Raw genomic sequence first — 25012 nt, 5'->3', positions numbered from 1 at the left:
TTCTGACGCTCTGACTCCTGGGGCCTTGCCAACCTGGAGACACTGTCCCTCACAGGGCTGGCCAATTCCTAGAGATAGTAGGTGATTCACCTGCAAGCACACTTTCCATATGTAAGCCAACCAATACAGAGCCCATTCCCAACCACCTCTTTGACTGGGCTCTCACACTCTGGGCCAATATCCCCTTACACAGATGCCCCTGGGGTCAAGAACCAGACAACTAGAGACAGCCCCTACACCCCAGAGCCCACCAAAATTATTCAAGCCAGCCAATCCTATGCCTGCTTATTCTGCTTCACCTGTTCCTTCCCATGGAAACCACAATAAGGCTCTTGCCCACATCCTTGTCTGACGTTCTGCCTCCTGAGGGACCCCATTGCTTCCCATATGGCCCTGCATGGCGTGGCATGGCCTCTGTTCTTGGGAACTGTGAGTGACACACATCTTTTCAATGGCAGTCATCTGATCTGCTGGCTTCACCGTATTTGAATAATAATAAAAAATACATTTTAAAATAGTCATGTCACCAACAAATGCCACAGATCTTCCTGCTCCTGTAAAAACTGAAAATGACCCAAACCTTCACGCATTAAAGATGTTCTAGCACAAATATGCAAAGAAATGGCCCAGAGGGGGAGACATGGGCTTTTTTTTTTTTTATGTTATGTTAGTCACCATACAGTACATCATTAGTTTTTGATGTAGTGACCCATGATTCATTGTTTTCGTATAACACCCAGTGCTCCATGCAATACGTGCCCTCCTTAATACACATCACCGGGCTAACCCACTTTGGAGTCAGATTCTGGGGGAGCCTGAGGTTGTCTCCTGCCCTTCTGCTTTGGAGCTGGGTGGTTACTGCACCTCTCTGTGCTTCAGGCCCCTCGTTTGCAAATAGGAGGCTCAACTGGATTTCAACTAAAAAAAAACCGGATACTTCAAAAGTTTGTATCATGCAATAAACACTCAAGATGATTATTTTTGCTGGCAACATTACTCTTCTTCAATAATTAGTTACCCATATTTTTTTTTAACCAATAGGCCCAATCTTATCTGAATGAAGATTGTCATTTTCCCCTTTTCTTCAACTATTCTCTTAAACATTTGATTTGCATATGGTCATTAGAAAGGGTATAGACCTCATTAATCATTAAGGCTTCAAAACCTTTGGGTTAGAATTTGACTGGAGCCTCAAGCAGTGTTTTCCTAACTTGAAAGTTAAGGCAGCCAAGAACACCTCAGCGGACAGGCCCCAGCTTGAGAAGCACAGCATTAAAAATTAAATATTGTCCATAGGGGTGATTTCTTCATGCTGACAGAATCATAAAGCCAACAAATGGGGGCCAAACGCAAATGAGGGACCTGAAATATCACAGGAATGCATGAGGCTATTACTCAAATAATCCATGTTATGAACATAAATATGTAGAGCTAGATGGAATCTAAAGGAAGAAAAAAAAAAAAAAAACTTCTCAAAGAGAGAGTCCCCAGGGATAGTTATAAAGTAGTAGTAAAGTAATTCAAAACATCTTGAAGATGAAAAAAAAAAAGAAAAAAACGAGGTGAAGCCTCTGCAAATAGACCCTTTTCTTCTAGACGCACAACTTTTCTTTTTTTTTTTTAATTTAATTTAATTTTATTATGTCATGTTAGTCACAATACAATACATCATTAGTTTTTTTTTTTTTATTAAAGAGTTTATCTATTTATTTGACAGAGAGAGACACAGCGACAGAGGGAACACAAGCAGGGGGGGTGGGAGAGGGAGAAGGAGGCTCCCCGCAGAGCAGGGAGCCCGATGCGGGACTCGATCCCAGGACCGTGGGATCATGACCTGAGCTGAAGGCAGTCGCTTAACCAACTGAGCCACCCAGGCGCCCTAGTTTTTTTTTTTTTTTTTTTTTTTAATTGCACTTTGTTTTATTGCACTTCACAGATACTGTGCTTTTTACAAATTGAAGGTTTGTGGCAAAACTGTATGGAGAAAATCTATTGGTGCCATTTTCCCAATAGCAATTGCTTACTTCCTGTCTCTGTGTCACATTTTGGGTATTCTCATAATACTTCAAACTTTTTTTAAATTTTATTATGTTATGTTAATCACCGTATATTACCTCTTTAGTTTTTGATGTAGTGATCCATGACTCATTGTTTTTGTGTAACACCCAGTGCTCCATGCAGTACGTGCCCTCCTTAATACCCATCACCGTGCTAACCCATCCCCTCACCCACTCCCCTCTAAAACCCTCCGTTAGTTTCTCAGAGTCCATAGTCTCTCATGGTTCATCTCTCCCTCCGATTTCCCCCCTTCCATTTTCCCTTCCTTCTCCTAATGTCCTCCATGCTATTCCTTATGTTCCACAAATAAGTGAAACCATATGATAATTGACTTTCTCCTCCTGACTTATTTGACTTAGCAGAATCTCCTCCAGTCCCATCCATGTTGATGCAAAAGTTGGGTATTCATCCTTTCTGATGGCTGAGTAATATTCCATTGTATATAAGGACCACATCTTCTTTATCCGTTCGTCTGTTGAAGGGCATCTCGGCTCTTTCCACAGTTTGGCTATTGCGGACATTGCTGCTATGAACATTGCATATGGGGTGCATATGGCCCTTCGATTCACTACATCTGTGTCTTTGGTGTAAATACTCAGAAGTGGATGCACAACTTTTCTTAAATCAGCTTTCTGGACTAAAGAATTTATCCAGCTTCCATATTATAAACGTTAAGTCTTGGGCATGACAAGTGACTAAATCAACAGCGAGAAAAGATTTGCTCCTCCCCCACTGACACCTATAGTCTCAGCGTCATGGGCATGTCACCTGTGTGCTCAACCAGGGCATGTGCTCAAAGGCCTCCACACTTGATTTATCCCTGCTATCTTGAAAGTCTTACACTTTTTGAACAATGTGCCTGCATTTTCATTTTGCATTGGGCCCCTCAAACTATGCAACCAATCCTGTTCATCCCCACTTACTGCCCAAGGGGTGAAGGGTACAACCCAGCCAGAGAGCCGCCCTGGGAGGCTGCCTTGGGAAATGTGGAGGGCCATCAAGGCACCCTGACAGGAGGCTGGCTCTTCAGAGAACCACCTTCTGGTAGAAATATAATGAGCAAATTTAAAATCATTAAAAATTTAGCAGATACCAGCTTAGAAAAGATGAGGCACCCTACCAGCTGCCTGTTCTCTTGTTTATCTTGGCATTTGATTCTTTATTTGGTAGCAAATTAATCTGGGTAGTGATCCCTATCGTAAGTCTTCTGAGTGGTTGAAAGGGCTGATTTTATTACAAGAGATAAATTCTTGGATGCCTGCGGCCTGTTGGAAGATACAGAGCAGGCAGAGCAAATACCTTCTGTTCTTTACAAGGTCAGTGTTCCAGAGAACTATTGTCTTGTATCTAAACAAACAACATAGGCGATTCCAGCTCCAAGCCCCTTCTCTTTATCTTTGGCATTGGAAACAGCAACTGGGATCACGCTGCTAATCACTGATCAGACAGGGAACAGACACAGAGACAAAGTTTGCTCTTAGCACCTCCCCAACTCTTTCCAGGGTCCCTGTTTCCTTTTTGTAAGATGCCTCTAATCCTCAGGTCCCCCTTTGCTCAGATAGTGCTGTTGGCTCTCTGATGCTCCCTTCCTCCGTCGGTTGCCTGAGTGCCCTTCCACCTCCCACTTGCCAAGCCCTGCAACCTGTAACCTCAGGACTCCACCCTCAGCCCCTCGTCCCTGGAAAACACTAAGCAAACAGGACAGCTGAGGACTGATGACGTGGCAATGGCAATCAAGGAATGCTTGCATTTCACAAGAGGAGACTCCCGGATACAGAATCTGTAAGCACTGTTCCAGACGTGGGGGGTTCTAGGGGTACTTCCTTCCACACGTGACAAGGACATGATCCGGAGTAAGATGAGCTGGGAGAAAGGCTGTCGAGATCTACTTAAAATAATATTATATTTTGTTAAATGTTTGAAAACTTACATTATCAGAGGGAAAAAATGATGGTTTCTTCCACTGAGACTGTCTCAATACATCTCCTTGCACGAGTTTTGCTAGCAACTAAGAGAAACTGGTGGGTCTCCAGGGGTGTGGCCTAGCTTCCCAAAGACATATCTCAGTGGCATTGGTGTATTTGCTCCACTGGTTTCTTACTTAAAATAAAAACAAGAAAATTAACTGTTGGTGGGAATGCAAGCTGGTGCAGCCACTCTGGAAAATAGTATGGGAGTGCCTCAAAAAGTTGAAAATAGAGCTACCATATGGTCCAGCAATTACCCTTCAGAGTATTTATCCGAGGAAACTGAACACACTAACTGAAACAGGTATGTGCACCCGTGTTCACTGCAGGATTATCTACAATAATGAAAATATAAAAACAACCTAAGTGCCCATGAGTGGATGAATGGATAAAGAAATTGTCGTAGGTAAACACAATGGAATACTACTCAGCCAGAATAAAGAATGAAATCTTTCCAGCTGCCAAATGGATGGACCTTTAAGGCATTCTGTGAAGTAAAACAGGACAGACAGAAACAGACAAATACTATCCATCACTTACTTGTGGAACTTCAAACAAAACCAAAACAAAAAACTGACCTCCTAGATAGAACAAATGGGTGATTGGCAGAGGTAGGGTGTTGGAGGTGGGAGAAATGGGTGAAGAGGTTAAAAGGAAAAAGAAAACAAGCCCAATTACAACATCTTTTTATTGTAAGTAAGCTGAACCCACAATGTGGCTCAAACTCATAACTGTGAGATCAAGAGTCTCATACTACACTGACCGCGCCAGCCTGGTAACCCAAATTATAGCATCATCCAAAGCGCAATGATTTGAGAAAGGCTAAAGTAATTTAATCTACAATATTTTGAGGGTTATGTATATATTTGGTAAACTTAAAAAAGAAAGAACACAGACTTCAGAGTCCCACACTCAGGTCTGTATCTGGTTCTAATATTTACTATGACATTGAGCAAGTCACTTAACTTCTTCTTTTTATTATTTTATTTATTTATCTGTGAGAGAGACACATACAGAGAGCGAGCAAAAGCAGGGGGAGAGAGAGAGGGAGAAGCAGACTCCCCACTGAGCAGGGAACCCGACACCGGGCTCAATCTCAGGACCCTGGGATTATGACCTGAGCCAAAAGCAGAAGCTTAACCAAATGAGCCACCCAGGTGCCCCTACTTAACCTCTCTTGTGCCTGTGTTTCCCCAGCTCTGAGGATAATATGAAAATTTACTTTTAGGATAGCTTTTGTTTTTAATTTTCTTTAAGAAAAAAATTGTTTTTCGAATTAAATGAGATAGAGGTCACATAGAATACTCCTACAACAGTAAGCCCTCAATAAATATTATTATTTTTTTAAAATCTTATTCTGGGGGTGCCTGGGTGGCACAGTCAGTTAAGCAGCTGACTCTTGATTTTGGCTCAGGTCATGATATCAAGGTCCTGGGACAAAGCCCCACATCGGACTCTGCACTCAGCAGGGAGTCGGCCTGAGGATTCACTCTCTCCCTCTGCCCCTGCCCCTCCCCTCTCGAATACATGCCTGTGCATGCTCTCTCTCCCTAAAGTAAATACATGTGTCAAAAAAAAAAAATCTTATCCTGAACATTTGGCTGTGGTATAATCAAAAGCAGTATAACTTTTCATATTTGGGCGTTATCTATAGTTTACAAAGCACTTTTATACACATTCTCTTATTTGAGTCATGAGATGGTCCTCAGAGAAGAATTTGCTTTTATTTTATAGAGGAAAAAAAAAAACAGACTAAGAGAAGGGGTATGTTTTGTTCAAGGCTGCAGAGGTAACACATGATCTTCTGATTCTCAGTCTAACCAAGGAGAAAAAAAATCCAAACATTGTAACAAGAGCCAAAGAAAGGAATTACATAATGATAAAGGAATCAATCCAAACAGAGGATGCAACATTTGTAAATATTTACCCACCCAACAGAGGAGCAACTAAATATGTAGAGCATATATGAACACACCTCAAAGGAGAAATCAGCAGCAATACCGTGGGGGACTTTCACACCTCACTTGTATCAATGGATAGACCATCCAGGCAGAAGATCAATAAGGAAACATCAGCCTCAGACAACTAGGTAATTAGATGGAGTTAAGAGATACACACAGAAGCCTCCGTTCAAATGCAGCACATGGGATACACTCCTCTCAAGTGCACATAGAACATTGTCCAAGCTAGACCATATGTTAGGCCACACAAGTCCATAAATTCAAGAAGCCTAGAATTTTCCAAAATGATGACTGAAATCAAATCAAGCATCTTTTCCAACCACAGTGGTATGGAATGAGAAATCAATTACAAGAAGAAAACTGGAATTTCACAAACATGCAGATTAAACAACATGCTACTGAATAACTAGTGGGTCTGTGAGCAAACCACAAGAGAAACCAAGAAATACTTGGAGACAAATGAAAATGGAATACAACATAGCAAAATTTATGGAATGCAGCAAAATGGGTTCCAAGAATGCTGCACTTGGCTGGCCTAGACGGCGGAGCATTGGGACTCTTGATCCTGTGATTGCAACTTTGAGTGACCCATTGGGCATGGAGTTCAATATATTTGTTTTTAAATGTTTCATTTACTACTGGATCACGAGGGCAGAATTCGAGATAAGCGATACCGTAAGACGAAACAACATTAGAATTATTGGGATCCCAGAAGAAGAAGAAAGAGAGAGAGGGGCAGAAGGTATACTGGAACAAATTACACCAGAGAACTTCCCTAATTTGAGGAAGGAAACAGGCATCAAAATCCAGGAGGCACAGAGAACCCCTCTCAAAATCAATAAAAATAGGTCTACAACCCAACATCTAATAGTAAAATTTACGAGTCTCAGAGACAAAGAGAAAATCCTGAAAGCAGCTCGGGGAAAGAGATATGTAACCTACAATGGCAGAAACGTTAGATTGGCAACAGACCTATCGACAGAGACCTGGCAGGCCCGAAAGGACTGGCAGGATATATTCAGAGCAATAAATGAGAAAAATATGCAGCCAAGAATACTCTATCCAGCTGGGCTGTCATTGAAAATTGAAGGAGAGAGAAAAAGCTTCCAGGATAAACAAAAACTAAAGGAATTTGCAAACACAAAACCAGCCCTACAGGAAATCTTGAAAGGGGTCCTCTAAGCAAAGAGAGAGCCTAAAAGCACCATAGACCAGAAAGTAACACAGACAATATACAGTAACAGTCACCTTACAGGTAATAACAATGGCACTAAATTCCTATCTTTCAATAGTTACCCTGAATGGAAATGGGCTCAATGCCCCAATCAAAAGACACAATCTATCAGATTGGATTAAAAAACAAGACCCATCGATATGGTGTCTGCAAGAGACTCATTTTAGACCCAAAGACACCCCCAGATTGAAAGTGAGGGGGTGGAAAACCATTTACCATACTAATGGACACCAAAAGAAAGCTGGGGTGGCAATCCTTATATCAGACAAATTAGATTTTAAACCAAAGACTGTAATAAGAAATAGGGAAGGACACTATATCCTACTTAAAGGGTCTATCCAACAAGAAGATCTAACAATTGTAAATATCTATGCCCCTAACATGGGAGCAGCCAATTATATAAGGCAATTAATAACAAAAGCAAAGAAACACATCGACAACAATACAATAATAGTGGGGGACTTTAACACCCCCCTCACTAAAATGGACAGAATATCTAAGCAAAAGCCAACAAGGAAATAAAGCCTTTAAATGACACACTGGACAAAAGGGACTTCACAGACATATTCAGAATATTCCATGCCAAAGCAACGGAATACACATTCTTCTCTAGTGCCCATGGAACATTCTCCAGAATAGATCACATCCTAGGTCATAAAGCAGGTCTCAACCGGTACCAAAAGATTGGGATCATACCCTGCCTATTTTCAGACCACAATGCTTTGAAACTAGAACTCAATCACAAGAGGAAAGTCGCAAAGAACTCAAATACATGGAAGCTAAAGAGCATCCTACTAAAGAATGAGTGGGTCAACCAGGAAATTAAAGAAGATTTTAAAAAATTCGTGGAAACCAATGAAAATGAAAACACAACTATTCAAAATCATTGGGATGCAGCAAAGGCAGCCCTAAGAGGAAATTACATAGCAATACAAGCCTTTTTCAAGAAACAAGAAAGTGGCTCAGTTGGTTAAGCGACTGCCTTCAGCTCAGGTCATGATCCTGGAGTCCCAGGATCGAGTCCCGCATCGGGCTCCCTGCTCAGCAGGGAGCCTGCTTCTCCCTCTGACCCTCGCGCCCTCTCATGTGCTCACTGTCTCTCTCATTCTCTCTGTCTCAAATAAATAAATAAATTCTTAAAAAAAAAAAAAAGAAACAAGAAAGGTCTCAAATACACAACCTAACCCTACACCTAAAGGAGCTGGAGAAAGAACAGCAAATAAAGCCTAAGCCCAGCAAGAGAAGAGACATAATAAAGATCAGAGCAGAAATCAATGAAATAGAAACTAAAAGAACAGTAGAAAAGATCAACGAAACTAGGAGCTGGTTCTTTGAAAGAATTAACAAAATTGATAAACCCCTGGCCAGACTTATCAAAAAGAAAAGAGAAATGACCCAAATAAATAAAATCATGAATGAAAGGGGAGAGATCACAACCAACACCAAAGAAATACAACCAATTATAAGAACATATTATGAGCAACTCTATGGCAGCAAATTAGATAACCTGGAAGAGATGGATGCATTCCTAGAGATGTATCAACTACCAAAACTGAACCAGGATGAAATAGAAAACCTGAACAGACCTATAACCACTAAGGAAATTGAAGCAGTCATCAAAATCTCCCCACAAACAAAAGCCCAGGGCCAGATGGCTTCCCACGGGAATTCTACCAAACATTTCCAGAAGAATTAATACCTATTCTTCTGAAACTGTTCCAAAAAATACAAATGGAAGGAAAACTTCCAAACTCATTATATGAGGCCACCATTACCTTGATCCCAAAACCAGACAAAGACCCCATCAAAAAGGAGAATTACAGACCAATATCCCTGATGAACAAGGATGCAAAAATTCTCACCAAACTACTAGCCAATAGGATCCAACAGTACATTCAAAGGATTATTCACCACAACCAAGTGGGATTTATCCCTGGGCTGCAAGGTTGGTTCACCATCCACAAATCAATCAACGTGATAAAATACATTAACAAAAGAAAGAACAAGAATCATTTGATCTTCTCAATAGATGCAGAAAAAGCATTTGACAAAGTACAGCATCCTTTCTTGATCAAAACTCTTCAGAGTATAGGGATAGAGGGTACATACTTCAGTATCATAAAAGCCATCTATGAAAAACCTAAAGCAAATATCATTCTCAATGGGGAAAAACTGAGAGCTTTCTCCCTAAGGTCAGGAACGCGGCAGCGATGTCCACTACCACGACTGCTATTCAACATAGTATTCGAAGTCCTAGACACAGCAATCAGACAACGAAAAGAAATCAAAGGCATCCAAATCGGCAAAGAAGAAGTCAAAATCTCACTCTTTGCAGATGATATGATACCTTATGTGGAAAAACCAAAAGACTCCACCCCAAAACGGCTAGAACTCATACAGGAATTCAGTTAAGTCGCAGGATATAAAATCAATGCACAGAAGGCAGTGGCATTCCTATACACCAACAAGACAGAAGAAAGAGAAATGAAGGAGTCAAGCCCATTTACAATTGCACCCAAAACCCTATGATACCTAGGAAGAAATCTAACCAAAGAGACAAAGGATCTGTACTCAGAAAACTATAAAATACTCATGAAAGGAATTGAGGAAGACACAAAGAAATGGAAAAACGTTCCATGCTCATGGATTGGAAGAACAAATATTGTAAAGATGTCAATGCTACCTAGAGCAATCTACACATTCAATGCAATCCCCACCAAAATACCATCCACTTTTCTCAAAGAAATGGAACAAATCATCCTAAAATTTGTATGGAACCAGAAAAGACCCCGAATAGCCAGAGGAATGTTGAAAAAGAAAAGCAAAGCTGGCGGCATCACAATTCCGGACTTCCAGCTCTATTACAAAGCTGTCATCATCAAGACAGTATGGTACTGGCACAAAAACAGACACATCAATCAATGGAACAGAATAGAGAGCCCAGAAGTAGACCCTCAACTCTATGGTCAACTCATCTTCGACAAAGCAGAAAAGAATGTCCAATGGCAAAAAGACAGTCTCTTCAACAAATGGTGTTGGGAAAATTGGACAGCCACATGCAGAAGAATGAAATTGGACCATTTCCTTACACCACACACAAAAATAGACTCCAAATGTTTGAAAGACCTCAATGAGAGACAGGAGTCCATCGAAATCGTAAAGGAGAACACAGGCAGCAACCTCTTCGACCTCAGCCTCAGCAACTTCTTCCTAGAAACATTGCCAGAGGCAAGGGAAGCGAGGGCAAAAATGAACTATTGGGTCTTCATCAAGATACAAAGCTTTTGAACAGCGAAAGAAACAGTCAACAAAACCAAAAGACAACCGACAGAGCGGGAGAAGATATTTGCAAATGACATATCAGATAAAGGGCTAGTATCCAAAATTATCAAACTCAACACCCAAAGAACAAAGAATCCAATCAAGAAATGGGCAGAAGACATGAACAGACATTTTTCCAAAGAAGACATCCAAATGGCCAACAGACACATGAAAAAGTGCTCAACATCGCTCGGCATCAGGGAAATCCAAATCAAAACCTCAATGAGATACCACCTCACACCAGTCAGAATGGCTAAAATTAACAAGTCAGGAAAGGACAGATGTTGGCAGGGATCCAGAGAAAGGGGAACCCTCCTACACTGTTGGTGGAAATGCAAGCTGGTGCAGCCACTCTGGAAAACAGTATGGAGGTTCCTCCAGAAGTTGAAAATAGATCTACCATATGATCCAGCAACTGCACTGCTGGGTATTTATCCCAAAGATACAAATGTAGGGACCCGAAGGGTTACATGCACCCCGATGTTTATAGCAGCAATGTCCACAATACCCAAACTGTGGATAGAGCCAAGATGTCCATCGACAGATAAATGGATAAGGAAGAAATGGTATATATATACAATGGAATATTATGTAGCCATCAAAAGGAATGAGATCTTGCCATTTGCAACGAGGTGGATGGAATTGGAGGGCATTATGCTGAGCGAAATAAGTCAAACAGAGAAAGACATGTATCAAATGACCTCACTGATATGAGGAATTCTTAATCTCAGGAAACAAACTGAGGGTTGCTGGAGTGGGGGGTGGGATGGGATGACTGGGGGATAGATATTGGGGAGGGTATGTGCTCTAGTAAACCTTGGGAATTGTGCAAGACGGTTGAATCTCAGATCTGTACCTCTGAAACGAATAATTCAATATATGTTAAGAAAGAAAAAAAAAAAAGAAGAAAAAGATATCAGGAGGGGAAGAATGAAGGGGGGTAAATTGGAGGGGGAGATGAACCATGAGAGATGATGGACTCTGAAAAACAAACTGAGGGTTCTAGAGGGGAGGGGGGTGGGAGGATGGTTTATCCTGGTGATGGGTATTAAATAGGGCACATTCTGAATGGAGCACGGGGTGTTATGCACAAACAATGAATCATGGAACACTACATCTAAAACTAATGATGTATGGTGATTAACATAACAATAAAAATTTTTTTAAAAAATTAAAAAACAGTGGTTCTAAGACGGTAGTTTATAGTGATACAGGCGTAAATCAAGAAACAAGAATCGTCTCAAATAAGCGGACTAACTTTCCACCTCAAGGAACCAGAAAAAGAACACGTAAGCCCAAATTTAATAGAAGAAAGGAAGTAACATCTCAAACAAATAAATCAAATACAGACTATGAAGGCAATAGAAAGATCAACAAAAGAGCTGGTTCTTTGAAAAGAAAAAAGCTGAGGGCGCCTGGGTGGCTCAGTTGGTTAAGTGACTGCCTTCGGGTCAGGTCATGATCCTGGAGTCCCGGGATCGAGTCCCGCATCGGGCTCCCTGCTCAGCAGGGAGCCTGCTTCTCCCTCTGACCCTCCCGCCCTCTCATGTGCTCTCTGTCTCTCTCATTCTTTCTATCTCAAATAAATAAATAAAATCTTTAAAAAAAAGAAAGAAAGAAAAGAAAAAAGCTGACAAATTTTCAGCTAGCCTCAAGGTAAAAAACAAAAGAATGAGTACACATAATCAGAAATGAAAAAGATGTTTCCATTGATACCATAGACAAAGGCTCATAAGAGACTACTGTGAACAATTACACCCCGACAAGTTTGACCGTCCAAAAGGAAAGGATAAATTCCAAGAAACACACAACCTTCCAAGAATGAATCATGAAGAGACAAATTCTGAACAGACCAATTACCAGTAGGGAAACAAAATGAGTAATTGAAAACCTCTCAACAGTCAGGAGTCCAGATGGCTTTCCTGGTGAATTCTACCAAATTTTCAAAGAAAAATGAATACCAATCCTTCTCAAACTTTTCCACAAATACAAGAGGAAGGAATGCTTCTCAACTCCTTTTAGGAGGCCAGCATTGCCCTTATCAAACCCTACCAAAATACCACAAGAAAAGAAAATTACAGACCCATATCTGTGATGAACATAGATATAAAAATCCTCAACAAAATAACAGCAAATGAAATTCAACAATACAGGAAGAAGTATGAACAAGTCAGATTTATTTCAGGGATGCATGGGGGGTTCAACATCCACAAATCAATCAAAGAAATAGGCCACATTAACAAAACAAAGGGTAAAAATCATATGATCTTCTCCACCAATGCAGAAAAAGCATCTGACAAAACCCAACACCCATTTTGATAAAAGTTCTCAACAAAGCAGGTATACAGAGAATGTAACTCAACCTAATAAAGGCCATACCTGAGAAGCCACGTCCTATGCAAGAGTGAAAGCCGAAAGCTTCTCCTCTAAGATCAGGAACAAGACAAGGATGCACACTCTCGCCACTTCTCTTCAACATACAGTTGGCCCTTGAACAATGCAGGGATTAGGGTTGCCAACCCCTGTGCAGTTGAAAATCTGAGAATACTTTTGAGTCACCGAAAACTGAACTACTAATATCCTACTGTTGACCACAAAAGTTATCAGGAACACAAAGATTTGATTCAACATATTTTGAATGTTATATGTATTATAGACTGTATTCTTACAACAAAGTAAGCTAGAGAAAAAGAGTGTGATTACGAAAATCCTGATGGAGCTTGGGGCTCAGTTATTAAGCGTCTGCCTTCGGCTCAGGTCATGATCCCAGGGTCCTGGGATCGAGCCCCGCATTGGATCCAAAGACTGTGGGGAGCCTCCTTCTTCCTTTCCAACTCCCCCTGCTTGTGTTCCCTCCCTTGCTGTGTCTCTCTCTGTCAAAAAATAATAGTGTGGAGGTTCCTCAAAAATTTAAAAATAGAGGTACCCTATGACCCAGCAATTGCACTACTGGGTATTTGTCCCAAAGACCCAGATGTAGTGAAAAGAAGGGCCATATGCACCCCAATGTTCATAGCAGCAATGTCCACAATAGCCAAACTGTGGAAAGAGCCGAGATGCCCTTCAACAGATGAATGGATAAAGAAGATGTGGTCCATATATACAATGGAATATTACTCAGCCATCAGAAAGGATGAATACCCACCTTTTACATCAACATGGATGGGACTGGAGAAGATTATGATAAGTGAAGTAAGTCAAGCAGAGAAAGTCAATTATCACATGGTTTCACTTATTTGTGGAACATAAGGAAAAACATGGAGGACATGAGGAGAAGGATGGGAAAAATGGGGGGGGGGATTGGAGGGAGAGATGAACCATGAAAGACTATGGACCTGAGAAACACACAGGGTTTTAGAGGGGGGTGGGGGGGATTGGTTAGCCCAGTGATGGGTATTAAGGAGGGCACGTACTGCATGAAGCACTGGGTGTTATACGAAAACAATGGACCGTGGATCACTACATCAAAAAGTAATGATGTATTGTATGGTGACTAACATAAGATAATAAAATTTAAAAAAAAAAGAAAAAGAAATAAATAAATTCTTTAAAAAAAAAAAATCCTGATGAAGCTAGAGTGTATTATGCTAAGCAAAATAAGTGAGTCAGAGAAAGACGAATACCATGAGATTTCACTCCTAAGGATTTAAGAAACAAACAGATCAACAAATGGGAGGGGGAATACAAAGAACAGAGAGGGAAACAAACTGTAAGAAACTCTTGATGCTGGAAAACAGAGATTTGACAGAGGGGAGGTGTTTGGGGGATGGTCTAGCTGGGTGATGGGATTAAGGAGGGCACTGTTATGATGAGTAGTAGGGTTTGTAAGCAAGTCATGAATCACGGAATTCTCCTGAAACCAATATTGCACTGTATGTTAAGTAAGGAGAATATAAATAATCATTTTAAAAGAAAAAAAAATTCAAAAGGACAATACCTTTACAAGCAATGCCTGTATTTACTGAATAAAAAATGTATTAAGTGGACCACACAATTCAAACCGACGATGGACAACGGTCAATTATACTACTGGAAATCCCAGCCAGAGCAATTACACAAGAAAAATAAAGAAATAAAATACATCCAAATTGGAAAGGAAGAAGTAAAGGTCATTATATTCAGGGGCCCCTGGGTGGCTCAGTTGGTTAAGGGACTGCCTTCGGCTCAGGTCATGATCCTGGAGTCCCGGGATCGAGTCCCGCATCGGACTCCTGGCTGGGCACGGAATCTGCTTCTCCCTCTGACCCTCCTCCCTCTCATGCTCTCTGTCTCTCATTCTCTCTGTCTCAAATAAATAAATAAAATCTTTAAAGAAAAAAAAAAAAAGGTCACTATATTCAAATGACATTTTATATGTAAAAAAACCCTAAAAACAACATGAAAAAAACTATTAAACAGATTCAATAAAGTTGCAGGATAAAAAGTACATAAAAATATGTTCCATTTTTATATACTAATAATGAACAGGAAAATAAATTTAAAAAATAATATTTAAAACTGCATCAAAAAAAAAAAAAACACAAAAAACACTTAAAGATAAATTTAACCAAGGAGGTGAAAGCCTATATACTGAAAACTGTAAGACACTAAGGAAAGAAACGGAAGACAACACAAGTAAATCGACATTCCATGCTCATGGATTAGAAGAATTAAGTGTTAAAATGTCTATACTACCCAAAACCGTCTAGAGATTGAATGCAATTCTTACCAAAATTCGAAACATGTTCTACAGACATAAGGCAAAGAATCTTTAAAATTTGTATGGAGGGGCGCCTGGGTGGCTCAGTTGGTTAAGCGACTGCCTTCGGCTTAGGTCATGATCCCAGAGTCCCGGGATCGAGTCCCACGTCAGGCTCCCTGCTCAGCAGGGAGTCTGCTTCTCCCTCTGACCCTCCACCCTCTCATGCTCTCTATCTCATTCTCTCTCTCAAATAAATAAATAAATAAATCCTTAAAAAAAAAAAAAAAAGATTAGTATCCAGTACATATAAAGCACTCCTACACTCAATAACTACAGCAAAAAAACAAAGTGGTTAAAAAGTGGGAGGATTATCCAAATGGACATTATCCAGAGAAGACATCCAGAGAGCCAACAGGGACGTGAAAAGATGCTCAACATCATGAATCATCAGGGAAATGCAAATCAAAACAACAATGGGATAGCACCTCACACTGGTTAGAAAACTTAGTATCAAAAAGATGAGAAATAACACATGTTAGCAAGGATGTGGCCGAAAGGGAACCCCAGTGAGCTGTTGGTGGGAACGTAGGTAGGTGCATCCACTGTGGAAAAGAGTATGCAGGCTCCTCAAAACATTAAAACTAGAACGAGCCTACAATCCAGCAATTTTTCTCCTGGCCATTTAGCCAAAGAAAACAAAAATACCCATTTGAAAAGATATCTGAACCCCCATGTTCACTGCAGCATTATTCATAACAGCTAAGATAGGAGGACAACCTACATGTCCACGGAGGGATGAATCGATAAGGAAGATGTGGTGTATGTAGACGCTGCAATACTCTTTAGCCATAACAAAAAAAGAAATCGTTCTTTTTACAACAACATGGATGGACCCTGAGGGCACGATGCTAACTGAAAGAAGTCAAAGACAAATACTCTATGACAACACTTTTATATGGAATCTAAAAACACCAAAAAACTGAGCTTAAAGATACAGCAGTCAGATTGGTGGTTGACAGGCAGGGGGATGGGTGTGAAATGGGTGACAGGGGTCAAAGGTTCAAACTTACAGGTATAAAGTCAGTCAGTCACAGGATGTAACGTACAACATGGCAGCTATAGTTAATAACACTGTATTACAAGCTTCGAATTTGTAAAGAGAGTGATCTTACAAGTTATCCTAAGGAAAAGGTCTTGTAAAACACTCCAAGACAAAACTGGATTTAAACAGGTAAGCCGTACACCATTGTTCAGGGGACTCAAAAAGTGCAGGGACCTGCCCAAATCTGTGCGGGAAACTGCCCTCCTGTTCCTCACAGAGGCTAAAGGAGAGCTTTGTACACTGGTGAGTGCGTGCACAGAACAGCATGTAAAGTGCCGGGCTCCTCTCTACCCAGAGCAGTGGGCACTGCATCCCGCTTAGGGGTACAGGAAGTAGCAGGGAGTTCCTCGGAGATACTGAAGAAGTTGAGGAAGAACAAGGCAGGGTGTATGGAAAGTGCCTTACCGGTTTTCCAAATCCCTGGGCATGTTCCATCGTGTAGGTGTCTTTTGAGATGCTACCAAAGGTCGCCGCTGCTGTCTACTCAGGCTCTTGCGGCTGGGCAGCCAACTTCTTTAACTCACTGGCAACCTCTCAGTCATCACTGTCTCTTGACCGTCATTCTAGGGGGAGAGGAGCACATAAAATGGGTCTCATTTCTCTCAGTTGGGATGGTCTGTCAGCTCTTGATCTGAATCACTAACCAACGCCGTTACATCTGTGCCCATAAAGCACTGCGAGGGAATAAAGACTACGACGGTAACAGAAATAGAGAATACTTATCCCTCTGTATTCCTCTGGGTTAGGCCCTATTCTAAGCTGTAAGGTGCAGAGTCAAGCAGAGAGGCATGAGGGTTTCGGATACGCCCCAATCATGGAGAGGTTGGAAGCACAGGTTTTGGAGCTGCAAAGACAAGGGATTGAAATCTGGTTCCAAGCATTATCTGCGTCTCTAAGACTCAGAGGCCTATCAGGATCCTAGCCCATGGAGATGTGCAAACTGATAAAGGGTGTAGAATGCTTAGCCAGCGCCAGGCACAGAGCAGCTCCTCAATTAACTCACGATGATAATCATGAGGATGGCAATCACGGTGTTCCTTCCCCGGTGCTAGCAATAACAATAACTAATACTTCTGTGATATTAATCCCAAAGACTCGTACTGCACTTATCTCGAGCCAGGAACCATGATTTACATTGATTTTGGAAATGGGTTCTGTGTACTACTTCACTAAATCCCCAAAACAAGCCTATATAGGTCCTCTTTGCAGACCCATCTCTCAGATGAGAATTCTGAGGCCTGGCGATTACCTATCTTGCTCAAGGTCACACAGCTGGAAGTGGAATAAGAGGAATGACAATCTGTACTCTGAACCAGTCTAGAGGAAACCCATTACCTACGTTAAATCTGCACCATAACCCTAAGGTTTTGCTGTTCTGCCCACTTTACAGATGGAGAGACTGAAGCTCAGGCCCAGGGCAGAGGCCGAACTCAACTGGCCTCCCCAATGGGAGGAAGCAGGACTTGGCACGCCGCCTCAGATTCAGCCTCTGGGTCCTGGGTGGCCCCCTGTGTGCCCTGCAGATACCAGGCTGAGGGGCACCTCTTCCTCGGAACCGCAGCATGCTAGGGTTCCAAGGACGCCGCTGCCCCCGGCTCTCTCTGCTCCCAGCCATACCGCCACAGCCCCCAGCTACCGCCACTGCCCCCAGCTACCGCCACGGACACCCGCTGCCCATCGCAGATGCTGCTGCTGACCGCCGACGCGGCTGGCCCACGCTGCCGCTCTCTGCCGCCTGCTGCTTGCTGGCGCTGGCTGCCCAGCGCTGACCCTGCCCGTACCACCACCGGGACGCTGCCCCCGCCAGCTGCTGCCAGTTACCGCTGCCTACCGCCCCAGCCACCTGCCCGCCACCGCTTCCTTCCGCTGCCGCCTGCCACCCTTGCCTGTATCTCCTTGCCTCCGCCTGCCTGCCCGCACCCCCTGCTGCCATTTACTGCTGTCTACCGCCGCCACCTGCAGCCCGCCACCTGCCACCTCCTCTGCTGCCACCAGCCTCCGCTGCCTAAACTCGACGGTGTCTGCCACGCTGCCAACCTACCGCCGCCAACTGCTGCCGCTGCTCCCTGCAGCCCGCTTGCCTCCGCTGCCTGCGGCCACTGCTGCCTGCTTCCCACACTGCCTGCCCCCACTGTGGCCCGCCCCCCCCCCGCCCCCTACCCCCGCCTGCCGCCGCTTTCTACCACCGCTTATGGCTGGCTGCGATTATCAGCCGCCGCTTCCTGCCTGGGCCCTGGGGCCTGCAGCCCGCCACGGCCTTCTGCTGCTTACCTACCACCGCCGCCTACCACCGCCTGCTGCCACTTACCACTACCCGCCACGCCAGCCCAAGGCCACCACACGCCTATCGCTGCCGCCTACCTAACGCTGCTGCCTGGCCCTGCCACCTGCCGCCGCTTCCTCCCGCCGCTTACCACTGCCTGCCCCGTCTGCCACCTCTTGACCCTGCCGCCCCCTGCCTGCCCCTAGCCGGGGTCTGCCGGCCGCCACTACCTGCCCCCAACACCTGCCCGCCGCCGCTTCCTGTCGCCACTGCCTGTTGCCACCTGCAGCTACTGCGTACCCCCAGTGCTGCAGCCTGCCTGCAACTGTCTGCCACCTGCCTGCCGCAGCCTGCCCGCCCCCGCCCCCTGCCGCCACCGCCGCCTGCTACCTCTTGTTGCCGCGGCCCCCTGCCCCCACCACTTGTTGCCACCTGCGGCTACTGCGTACCCCCAGTGCTGCAGCCTGCCTGCAACTGTCTGTCACCTGCCTGCCGCAGCCTGCCTGCCCCCGCCCCCTGCCGACGCCGCCGCCTGCTACCTCCTTCCACCGCCCGCCGCCCTTGCCTGCCTGCCGCGGCCGCCTGCCTGCCTGCCGTTGCTTACCACAGCCTGCCAACGCTTCCTGCCGCCGCCTGCAATCGCCTACCGCCGGCGCCTGTCTGCCAACCCTGCCTGCCGCCGCCCACCACACTTGCCTGCCGCTACCTGCCTCCCTGCCCCCACCGCTTACTGCCGCCCCCTGCCTCCACTGCCTCCACCGCCTCCCGCTGCCACATACTGACCCCACTAACCCGGCACCTACCGCTGCCGCCGCCCGCTGCTGATACTCCTGCTGCTGCTTCTGCTGCCCGGAGCTTCCGCTGCTGCCCAACGCGGAAGCCGACTGACGCCAACAGTACTGCTGACGCCGCTGACGCCGCCGCGTAACTCACAGATGCCCGCCGGCGCTTCCGGCGCCCCTCCCCACGCTGACTCACGCTGCCGCCGCTACCCGCCTGCTGCTGACCCCGCCCCTATCGCGGCGCCTGCTTCCCCCGTCGGTGACTCCGGCTGAAGCCAATGGCACCTGCTGCTGAGGCTGCCACACACCGCCGCCCAATGACCCGGGGCTGCCCAAAGCTGGCGCCCCTGCAGCCCTTGCCGCCCCTGCAGCCGATGCAGCCGCAGACTCCACCCGCTGGTGCTGCCACCGCTGCCCCCTCTGCTGCTGCCCGCTGCCGCCTGCCACCGACTGCCACCGCCTGCCTGCCGCTGCCTGCCGCCACTGCCCACCAGTGCTGCCACCGCCGCCTGCCACCGCCTGCCTGCTGCCGCCACCAGTCAGTACTACCACTGCCGTATGCCACTGCCGGCCCCTGCTGCCACTTACCTCTGCCTGCCGCCGCCACCTGCCTTCTTCCACCCACCGCCCTTGCCTGCGCCTGCAGCCTGCTGCCCACCGGCATCCGTGACCGCCTGCCTGCCGCCGCCGTCTGCTGCCGCAGCCTGGCTCCACCGGGCCCAGCTACCTAACACCGAGAATGCATGCCAACGCTGCCTGCCTACGCCAACCGCTGCCGGCACCGCCAGGCTACCGCTGCCGCCTGCCTAATGCTGCTGTCTGCCACCTGCCTGCCCCCGCCGCCTGCCTGCTGCCGCCGCCTGCTATATCCTTAAACCACCCGCGGCCCTTACCTGCCGTGACCTGCCTGCCAGCCGCTGCTTACTGCAGCCTGCACCTGCTACCTCTTACCTACCGCCACTGCCTGCCTACCACTGGTGCCTGCAGCCCACTGCCCCCACTGCCTGCCTCCGCTGCAGCCTGCCTCCTCCTGCCACCTTCGCCCGCCACCTGCCTCCTCTGTCTGCCGCCGCTTCCTGCCACTGCCGCCTGACACCGCTACCGCCGCTTCCTGTTGCCGCCTGCCTGACGCATGCCGGGGCTTCCTGCCTGCCGCCCCAGCTGCCTGCGTCCCACCGCTTCCTGCCGCCGACGCCTGCTACCTCCTCGCACCGCCCGCCTCCCTTGCTTGTGGCTGCCTGACTGCCAGCCACGGCTTACCACAGCCTGCCCGCGCTGCCGCCTGCTGCCACTGCCGCCTGCCTTCGCTTCCTGCTGGGGCTGCCTGCTACTACCTACCACCACCGCCTGTCTGCCAACCCTGCCTGCCGCCGCCCGCCGTCCTTGCCTGTGTCCCCCTGCCTCCGCCTGCCTGCCCGCACCCCCTGCCGCCGCTTACCGCTGCCTACCGCCGCCACCTGCCGCCACCACCACCACCACCTGCCTACCGCGGCCGCTTGCAGCCCGCTGCCGACATTGCCTGCCACCGCCTGTCTGCCCCGACTGCCCGCTGCCCGCTACAGCCCACTGCCGCTTCCTTACCACCGCCGCCTGCTGCCGCTTACCACTGCCCGCCACCGCAGCCTGCCACCACCGCATGCCTACTACTGCCGCCTCCCAACAGCTGCAATTCCCGCCTTCCTAACACTGCTGCCTGCGGCCACCACTTGTCCCCGCCACCCGCCTGCCACTGCTTCCTGCCACCACCGCCTGTTGCCATCTGCGGCTACTGCCACCAGCCTCCGCTGCCGAACCTCGACGATGCCTGCCAACATTGCCTGCCTACCGCCGCCACCTGCTGCCGCTGCCCCCTGCAGCCCGCTTGCCCCCACCGCCTGCCGCTGCCGTCTGCTGCCCTCACTGCCTGCCGCCGCTGCAGCCTGCCTCCCCCTGCCACCTGACCCTGCCGCCTGCCGCCACTTTCTGCCACCGCTTACGGCCGGCTGCGACTGTCAGCCGCCGCTTCGTGCCTGGCCCCTGCACCCTGCAGCCCGCCAGGGCCTGCTGCTGCTTACCTACCACCGCCGCCTACCCCCGCCTGCTGCCACTTACCACTACCCGCCACGGCAGCCCACCGCCACCACATGCCTACCGCTGCCGCCTACCTAACAATGTTGCCTGGCCCTGCCGCCGGCCGCCGCTTCCTCCCGCGGGTTACCACTGCCTGCCCCCGTCTGCCACCTCTTGCCGCCGCCGCCCCCTGCCTGCCCCTAGCCGGGGTCTGCCGGCCGCCACTACCTTGCCCCCACCACCTGCCCGCCGCCGCTTCCTGCCGCCACTGCCTGTTGCCACCTGCGGCTACTGCGTACCCCCAGTGCTGCAGCCTGCCTGCAACTGTCTGCCACCTGCCTGCCGCAGCCTGCCTGCCCCCGCCCCCTGCCGACGCCGCCGCCTGCTACCTCCTTCCACCGCCCGCCGCCCTTGCCTGCCTGCCGCGGCGGCCTGCCTGCCTGCTGTTGCTTACCACAGCCTGCCACCGCATCCTGCCGCCGCCTGCAATCGCCTACCGCCGGCGCCTGTCTGCCAACCCTGCCTGCCGCCGCCCACCACACTTGCCTGCCGCTACCTGCCTCCCTGCCCCCACCACTTACTGCTGCACCCTGCCTCCACTGCCTCCACCGCCTCCCGCTGCCACATACTGACCCCAGTAACCCGGCACCTACCGCTGCCGCTGACCGCTGCTGATACGCCTGCTGCTGCCTCTGCTGCCTGGAGCTTCCGCTGCTGCACAAAGCTGAAACCGACTGACGCCAGCGCTACTGCTGCCGCCGCTGCCGCCGCTGACGTCACTGACGCCACTGATGCCACCGCGTAACCCGCAGATGCCCGCGGCGCTTCCGGCGCCCCTCCCTACGCTGAGGCACGCTGCCGCCGCTGACCCGCCTGCTGCTGACCCCGCCCCTATCGCGGCGCCTGCTTCCCCCTCCGGTGACTCCGGCTGAAGCCAATGGCACCTGCTGCTGAGGCTGCCACACACCGCCGCCCAATGACCCGGGGCTGCCCAAAGCTAGCGCCCCTGCAGCCCTTGCCGCCCCTGTAGCCGATGCAGCCGCAGACTCCACCCGCTGGTGCTGCCACCGCTGCCACCTCTGCTGCTGCCCGCTGCCGCCTGCCACCGCCTGCCACCGCCTGCCTGCCGCTGCCTGCATCCACTGTCCACCACTGCTGCCACCGCCGCCTGCCACCGCCTGCCTGCTGCCGCCACCAGTCAGTACTACCACTGCTGTCTGCCACTGCCGACCCTGCTGCCGCTTACCTCTGCCTGCCGCCGCCACCTGCCTTCTGCCACCCACCGCCCTTGCGTGCCTGCCGCGGCCGCCTGCCTGCTTGCCGTTGCTTACCACAGCCTGCCACCGCTTCCTGCCGCCGCCTGCAATCGCCTACCGCCGCCGCCCACCACACTTGCCTGCCGCTACCTGCCTCCCTGCCGCCACCGCTTACTGCCGCCCCCTGCCTCCACTGCCTCCACCGCCTCCCGCTGCCACATACTGGCCCCACTAACCCGGCACCTACCGCTGCCGCCGCCCGCTGCTGATACTCCTGCTGCTGCCTCTGCTGCCCGGAGCTTCCGCTGCTGCCCAACGCTGAAGGCGACTGACGCCAGCACTACTGCTGACGCCGCCCACGCTGCCGACGCAGCCGCGTAACCCCACTATGCCCGCCGACACCTCCGGCGCCCCTCCCCACGCTGACACACGCTGCCGCCGCTGACCCGCCTGCTGCTGACCCCGCCCCTATCGCGGCGCCTGCTTCCCCCGCCGGTGACTCAAGCTGAAGCCAATGGCACCTGCTGCTGAGGCTGCCACACTGCCGCTCAATGACCCGGGGCTGCCCAAAGCTGGCACCCCTGTAGCCCTTGCCGCCCCTGCAGCCGCTGCAGACGCAGACGCCACCCGCTGGTGCTGTCACCGCTGCCACCTCTCCTGCTGCCCGCTGCCGCCTGCTACCGACTGCCACCGCCTGCCTGCCGCTGCCTGCCGCCACTGCCCACCAGTGCTGCCACCGCCGCCTGCCACCGCCTGCCTGCTGCCGCCACCAGTCAGTACTACCACTGCCGTCTGCCACTGCCGCCCCCTGCTGCCGCTTACCTCTGCCTGCCGCCGCCACCTGCCTTCTCCAACCACCGCTCTTGCGTGCACCCGCCTCCTGCTGCCCGCCGGCATCCGTGGCCGCCTGACTGCCTCCGCATCCTGCCGCCGCCTGCCACCGCCGTCTGCTGCCGCAGCCTGGCTCACCGGGCCCAGCTACCTAACCCCGAGGATGCATGCCAACGCTGCCTGCCTAACCCCACCACTGCCGGCACCGTCTGCCTACCGCTGCCACCTGCCAATTGCCACAGCTGCCGTCTGCCTAATGCTGCTGTCTGCCGCCTGCCTGCCCCCGCCGACTGCCTGCTGTCGCCGCCTGCTATGTCCTGGCACCACCCGCGGCCCTTGCCTGCCGTGGCCTGCCCGCCAGCCGCTGCTTACTGCAGCCTGCACCTGCTACCTCCTACCTGCCGCCTCCGCCTGCCTACCGCTGGCACCTGGAACCGGCTGCCCGCACTGCCGGCCGCCACTGCAGCCTCCCTCCTCCTGCCACCTTCCCCCGCCGCCTGCCTCCGCCGTCTTCCGCCGATTCCTGCCACCGCCACCTGAAACCGCTGTGGCCGCTTCCTGTTGCCGCCTGCCTGCCGTTTGCCGGCTCTTGCCTGCCTGCGGCGCCAGCTGCCTGTGCCTCACCGCTTCCTGCCGCCCCTGCCTCCACCGCCTCCCGCTGCCACATACCGACGCCCACTATCCCGGCACCTACCGCTGCCGCCACCCGCTGCTCATACGGCTGCTGCCTCTGCTGCCGGGAGCTTCCGCTGCTGCCGAACGCTGACTCCGACTGACGGCCAGCACTACTGCTGCCGCCGCTGACACCACTGATGCCACCGTGTTCCCCGCAGGTGCCCGCCGGCGCTTCCGACACCCCTCCCCACGCTGACCCACGCCGGAGCCTCCTAGCCTCGCACAGGCACCATGCTCCTCAACATGGGCACGCTGCTCAGCCCCTGAGAGCGCCAGGCCAGGCATCCCAGAAGGCGGGGGCACCCGGAGCTTACCGGCCTCGCCGACGAACACCTCCACGGGCGCGCTACTGGGCTCTCGCCGATGATGTTGTAGGCCGTCAGGATGACGTCGTAGCACCGGTGTTTCTCGGAGCTACAGGTGGAAAGAGACAGGGGTCAGCTGGCCTGGGAACACCTCGCTCTTCCCACTCCTTGAACATTTAGCTTTGCTGGGCCCTTGTAAATCTTACCTTCCCTTGTGTCCTCGGTGAAATCCCTTTTCCCTGACAACCTATCTCAAATGGCTCCTCCTCCGTGAAGCCCCCCCTGATCGCCACAGTGGGTGCAAGTCCCCAAAGCCCAGGAGCTCTCCATGGGCCACCCCTCTCCGTGCACACCTGGGCTGCCACAGAGACCTGTCCACCCCAGTGGCTGTGCCCCCTGGAGGTGAGCCCCATCTCCTCTGGCCCTCCAGGGCATCTCCCACCCAGGTTTGTGGCAGCCTCACTGGGGGCGGGGCGTGCAGTGAGTGCTCTGCATGCCAGATCACCCCTATTCTGCCCTGACTCAGA

At 49.7% G+C, this 25012-nt stretch overlaps 1 protein-coding gene across 1 annotated transcript in view; it reads left to right on the top strand.

Annotated features, from left to right (window-relative positions):
- Window positions 1-24045, top strand: part of LOC135362485 (proline-rich protein 36-like) — a 28709-nt gene extending 4664 nt beyond the window's left edge. Inside the window, exons 2-11 of the mRNA XM_064577716.1 lie at window positions 17936-18751; window positions 18794-19032; window positions 19741-19925; window positions 20158-20267; window positions 20389-21228; window positions 21288-21713; window positions 22231-22336; window positions 22449-22615; window positions 22999-23051; window positions 23280-24045. Of these exons, the coding sequence (XP_064433786.1) occupies window positions 17936-18751; window positions 18794-19032; window positions 19741-19925; window positions 20158-20267; window positions 20389-21228; window positions 21288-21713; window positions 22231-22336; window positions 22449-22615; window positions 22999-23051; window positions 23280-24045 (3708 nt within the window). The remainder of the gene's footprint in view (window positions 1-17935; window positions 18752-18793; window positions 19033-19740; window positions 19926-20157; window positions 20268-20388; window positions 21229-21287; window positions 21714-22230; window positions 22337-22448; window positions 22616-22998; window positions 23052-23279) is intronic.
- Window positions 24046-25012: the final 967 nt, after the last annotated feature.

Source organism: Mirounga angustirostris, unplaced genomic scaffold (genome assembly GCF_029215605.1).
Source record: "Mirounga angustirostris isolate CCGP_5_RB_7025 unplaced genomic scaffold, mMirAng1.0.hap1 SCAF_14, whole genome shotgun sequence".
Taxonomy (NCBI): Eukaryota; Metazoa; Chordata; class Mammalia; order Carnivora; family Phocidae; genus Mirounga; species Mirounga angustirostris.
Note: the sequence above shows the minus strand (reverse complement) of the source record. Positions and strands in the feature narration are given on the sequence as shown.